At 30.9% G+C, this 5,237-nt stretch overlaps 1 protein-coding gene across 2 annotated transcripts; it reads right to left on the bottom strand.

The window, feature by feature from the left end:
- Positions 1 to 595: 595 nt before the first annotated feature.
- LOC130803010 (transcription factor DIVARICATA-like) lies at positions 596 to 4,300 on the bottom strand. 2 transcript variants are annotated; one of them, XM_057667155.1, is made up of 3 exons: positions 3,478 to 4,193; positions 2,423 to 2,847; positions 596 to 1,465 (listed from the first exon to the last, which is right to left on the bottom strand). In XM_057667155.1, exons 1-2 carry the CDS (start codon positions 3,882 to 3,884, stop codon positions 2,424 to 2,426), a joined length of 831 nt encoding a protein of 276 aa, XP_057523138.1. In that variant the 5' UTR covers positions 3,885 to 4,193; the 3' UTR covers positions 596 to 1,465; position 2,423. The 2 variants fall into 2 exon arrangements, with proteins under 2 accessions (XP_057523138.1, XP_057523137.1); XM_057667154.1 differs by lacking the exon at positions 596 to 1,465 and having other exon boundaries at positions 2,133 to 2,847; positions 3,478 to 4,300.
- Positions 4,301 to 5,237: the final 937 nt, after the last annotated feature.

Below are 5,237 nucleotides of genomic sequence, written 5' to 3'. Positions count from 1 at the left end.
CATTTGAAAAGAATAGTCAAAATTCATTTTATATAATGGAGATGATGGAGATGCTTTGTTCCCACAAATAGTGTAAAATGTGCATGCTTGATTTATATTTTTAATATTTTTTTCAACCCAAGAATATTGACATTTTTTTATTGTTGAGAAGAAATGGAGTAAGACAGATACGAGAAGAATTTTTGTTTGATTTTGTTTTGTTACTATATATATAAAAAAGGATACTATGTTATAAAGTTAGAACATTCTAAAAATTTGTCATATTTACATTTTTGTATAACATAGTTACTTTTACATTTATGTATTTTTGGTTCAATCGTGATTATAGATTTTTTTATTTTAATGAAATCAAGGATGTAGAGTCCTTCGTACCCTTCTCATTTTCAACACCCTTCTGAATGGATCCCCATATATATAATATATATATATATATATATATATATATATATATATATATATATATATATATATATATATATATATATATATATATAGAGAGAGAGAGAGAGAGAGAGGAGGGATCCAATGAGAAGGGGTTGAAAATGAGAAGGGTAAGAAGGACTCTACACCCTTGATTTCACTAAAATAAAAAAAATTTATGGTGACGATTGAGCCAAAAACACATAATTGTAAAAGTAACTATGTTACACAGAAAAGTAACTATGAAATAAATTTTAAAATGTTCTTTAATTTATAACATAGTATCCTTTTTTGTATATATAGTAACAAAATAAAATTAAATAAAAATCCTTCTTATTCTTCTCATTTTAAAACCCTTCTTATTTGATCCTCTATATATATATATATATATATATATATATGAACTTTCATTGTGTATTCTTTGGACCGGAAAACAAATCCTTATTTTAAGAGTGAAAAGGAAAATAACATAATTATTGACCTAGTGCCTAATGAGTTGGCCCTTTTGTAATCTACTTCCAAAATATGTTACTTATATGAATTTATGATATTTTGTGTACAATAAATTTTTGGTAAAAGCCTATTAAACAACTACTTCTAAATGAATATAGAAGCATATTTTTATTATTGACTAATAATTTTATAAAGCTAGTTGGTAAAAAGGTGAAAAATTATTAGGGTATCTTTTGAGATGTCCTTGCTATAAGAACTTCTAACCACCAAAGTGGTATGTATGTAGTGGAATTCAAAGTCACCCCAATGAATAAGTGATGCTGATGAAGGGTTTGGTCACTTTTGGCCATGTTAGATCCACTTAAATCTATTGAATAGTTGAAAGTTTTTTTACATTTAAGAGAAGAGAAAAAGCAAGCAATCACATTTAAAGGAGTTACACTCATGGGTGACCTCCCTTCAATCAGCTAGTTTGGCTGCAGCTTATTTGGTGTGACATGGCCCCATACCACTTGTGACTTATCTATATCCTTATGTTTTCTCATTTCTTGTGCTTATCTTTGTTACTCCAATGCCATTTCCACCTGGGTTCCTACATTTACAGAGTTTAGAGGGTCGAATTTATGCAATCTTACATCGTTGTGATAACTGATAACAAAGATATTACTATATACCTAACTAGATTCCTACCGGGGCAGAGTTTCAAGAATTGAATATATACAACCGATCTATCGTTGTGATTACAAAAATTCCTACATTGGCAGGGTTTGAAGGGTCGAACTTATGCAATCTTATATCATTGTGATTACAAAGATATTTATTATATACCTAATTAGATTTCTACCCAAGCAGAGTTTCAAGTATCGGATATATGAAACCATCTATCTTTGTGATCACCTAGGCAGTTTGGAAGATCAGATATATGCAATCTTACTTACATCGTTGTGATAACAAAGATATTGTCTTTAATCAATATGATCCTTGATAATTGACACTATCTGCTGCAATTTCATTTAAATAAGAAGTGTACATGATTTGACGAGACATTTGCATTCATATTGCACCAGATCTTAGGGTGTGTGATTTGGTGTAAAATGATGCAAGTTTTGGTGGAAACTTAGTCACTTTGCTACCCATAATGGCACCCTAATGATGTGATTCTTGCTCTACTAGTTGTGGAAAAGTTCTAATCTTGAGGGTTAATCAACAAATGAATTGGAAAATGACATGATTAGTGCATTAAGGCATAACAAACTAGCTGCTGAAAGAAGACACAAAACTGTGTTATTATTCTGATCTCATAAGACACAAAACCCTTCTAAGGATTGTTACTAACTAGCAGGCAAGCAAATTGACCTAAACCGAAAACCGAAAACCGAAAATTCATCAAATATACATTATACCCTTCAAAAGATTCAGGTGCTTTCACATTCTATTGATGATAATCAGGTCTACAAACTACTATACTGATCAGTTTGAGACATATAATGTATCACACATTGACATGAACCATAAGAAACAGTTACCAGTTCTGTTTTTTGTCCCTTACTCTAATGTGATCCTACATAGGCCGAGGCGCCTTGGTGAGCCGTGCTGTACAGATTCTGGAGCCCATGAGTCGAGTCGAACACCATGAAGGCGTCACCACCCGAGTTGCTCCAATCGAACAACAAATTAGGCACGATGTTGATCGATTTCTGAAGCAAGGGAAATGATGCAGCTGAATGTTCTAAGAGTGATTTCGGTTTTTGATCATCAGATTCTGTAATGGGTGGGATAGTATTATCTGAAAGATTTGCAGTAGTTATATCATGAATGCTAGGCCTTCTTTTATCCTTCCCTTCTGAATTTTGCCTAAGGAAGTACTTTTGTGCATGGCTAGCAACTTGAGTTGGTGTCTTTGATATGACAAAGTTTCTTGATATGTTTCTCCAATCTCCTTTGCCATACTTTTGAAGACCTAAGAGAAATCGCCTGTGAAAATTCAGTTTTATTACTCAAAGTTCTCTCGACATAAAGATGATTCTAAAAGAACAGCAATGCCAAAGCCTTAATTTTAGAAGATTGGGGTTTGACTACATAAACCAATAGATTGTATTGTGGTTTCATTTTTGTCCCTTAAGCTAACCTATCAAGAAACTAGTAAGTCATAGTCTCATTTTTGTCCCTTAAGCCAACCTTGTGGATCAATTTATGTCAAGAGACCAATTCAAGCAAAAACGTAAACTGTTGATTGCAGCCTTATAATATATTACACTCTATCGCTCAAGAGGGCTTTGGACTAAATGTGCAGATGCAACACAACCCTCGTTATATTTGATGCTTAATGTTCCATTTCGATGATTTGGGCCTATGATACTATATCAAGTGATTAATTCAACTAAAACATTAAACTCATAGTTAAAGACTACAAATTTAACGTTCGGTTTAAGCTTTTGATTGAGTTTATTTTCAAAATATAAATCTAAAAACCATGAATCCTACTTAAACAATCAACCAACCCAACAAACCCACAAATCATGAACTATTATAGAGCAAAAAACAGCAAAATCAGATAACAAAAAACATTAAAAACCATGATTTGATTGAAAAAAATGAACTTACTTATGTTCATCTTCAGTCCAAGGAACACCCTTTTTCCTCTCATGTTCATGAGGCCTAATCAAACTACCAGATTTTTTCCTAAAAGGATCAAATCTTTTATTATCAACCCATTCCAATGTGAAAGGAGAAGAAGCAAGATAACCAGGAATTGGAACTAACCCAGCTTCAATATCAGTAACATCTTCTAATAATTCTTCATATTGTTTAATTACATCTCTAACAGATTTACCAGGAATCATACCAGCAATTCTTGACCATCTATCAGGAGTATTATCATCAAAAATTGCAAGTGCTTTCTCAAATTGCTTATTTTCTTCTTTAGTCCATGTTGTGTTATTACAATCACCATGAAAAAGCCAATTATAATTGGAATTTGAGAATAAGGAAGTTGGGTAAATTGCACCCATTTAGGGAAATTTATTGGGTTTTTTTTCTCTCACTAGAAAGATTAAATTTTTTTTGATGGATTTTTTTGATTATTGAGAGAGATGAAATGGGGTGAATTTAAAGAGTGAGTTGATGATCAAAATAGCAAAACAGAAATAGGAAGATTGGGAAGATGTGTAAGGGTAATGAAGGGAAATGAAAGGAAAATGAAGTTTCAGAATGACACAAATTGAAATGGAATTGAATCTAGAATCATTTGAGAGAAAAGAGAATCAGAATAATCCTTGTTATTTCATTCATTAAATTGAATTGAAGAAAATGAAAGAATCCTTACTGGTATCCTAATACTATAAAGACTTCAGCTTTTTAATAAAAAAATAATTTTTTTACTGGTTAAAGAATACATTCAATTGAAGATGACATCTTTGTTGTTATTACTAAGAAAAAAAAAATTTATATGAACTTAGTATACATTAAAAGTTTATAGGAGTACCAACTTTGATATGTAGGTCCACTAGTGGACTGAAGAGTAAAAAATATGAATTAGTAGAATATAAGTTGGAGCCTGAAGATTAGACATTAGTTTGTAATAAATTTAATGTAAATTAGTGTATGGGAGCGTATGTTAAATATTTTGTAGCTGATAACTGATTATATTGATTGATTTGATTAGCTAATTTTATTAACTGATTTTATCAATTGATTTTTGAAACCGCCTTTATAAGCTTGATTAACTGATTTTAAACTCGCTACTATGATCAATTAGTTTTAAAACAACTTATTTATAGCAATAAGTTGTTATAACTTTATCAAACACTAGCATTAAATGATTTGACCACATAATACACTGTGTGTATCAAAATAAGCTAAAATTGACTAATAACCTACTTATACGACAATTAAAATCTCATAAGTTAAAGAGTCATTTTATAAGATTGAGGTAATAAATTTATATGTAGGTAGTCTTGAGAATCAATAAATAAAAAACCCATGAAAATAAAATTGAAAAAGCCACCGACTTTGTCCTCAACAGCACTAAAATTTTCTACTAGTGCATACAGACCCTACCAAAAAAAACTGCTTCCTTACAATTTGCACTGTCCACTGGAGGAAATTATATGAACAAGAAAAAGCAAAGTGAAGAACAGTTATCCAGAAGTATTTATTTTTAATTTCTGAGGTATAATTATTAAGAATATTATGGAGGAAAAATAAAAAATAATAAAAAAAAAATGGATGTAAGGAGTAATTCATGAGTGTTTAAAGGTGAGGAAAAAGTGGGGGAAGAGATGCCTTGACCTTTGTTTTTGGGGTTGAAAATTGAAATGATGAAAATGATAGAAAGGATGGTGTTATGAAAAATCATTTGGTCT

This window comes from Amaranthus tricolor, chromosome 16, assembly GCF_026212465.1.
Source record: "Amaranthus tricolor cultivar Red isolate AtriRed21 chromosome 16, ASM2621246v1, whole genome shotgun sequence".
In the NCBI taxonomy this organism is placed as follows: domain Eukaryota; kingdom Viridiplantae; phylum Streptophyta; class Magnoliopsida; order Caryophyllales; family Amaranthaceae; genus Amaranthus; species Amaranthus tricolor.
The sequence above is the reverse complement of the archived record's forward strand: the minus strand, read 5'-3'. Positions and strand labels throughout refer to the sequence as shown.

Coding starts and splice junctions, on each gene's coding strand:
- LOC130803010 (XM_057667154.1), bottom strand. CDS start 3,884: ATGGGTGCAATTTACCCAACTTCCTTATTCTCAAATTCCAATTATAAT. Junction 2,848..3,477: donor TGGACTGAAGATGAACATAA/GTAAGTTCATTT, acceptor GAATTTTCACAG/GCGATTTCTCTTAGGTCTTC.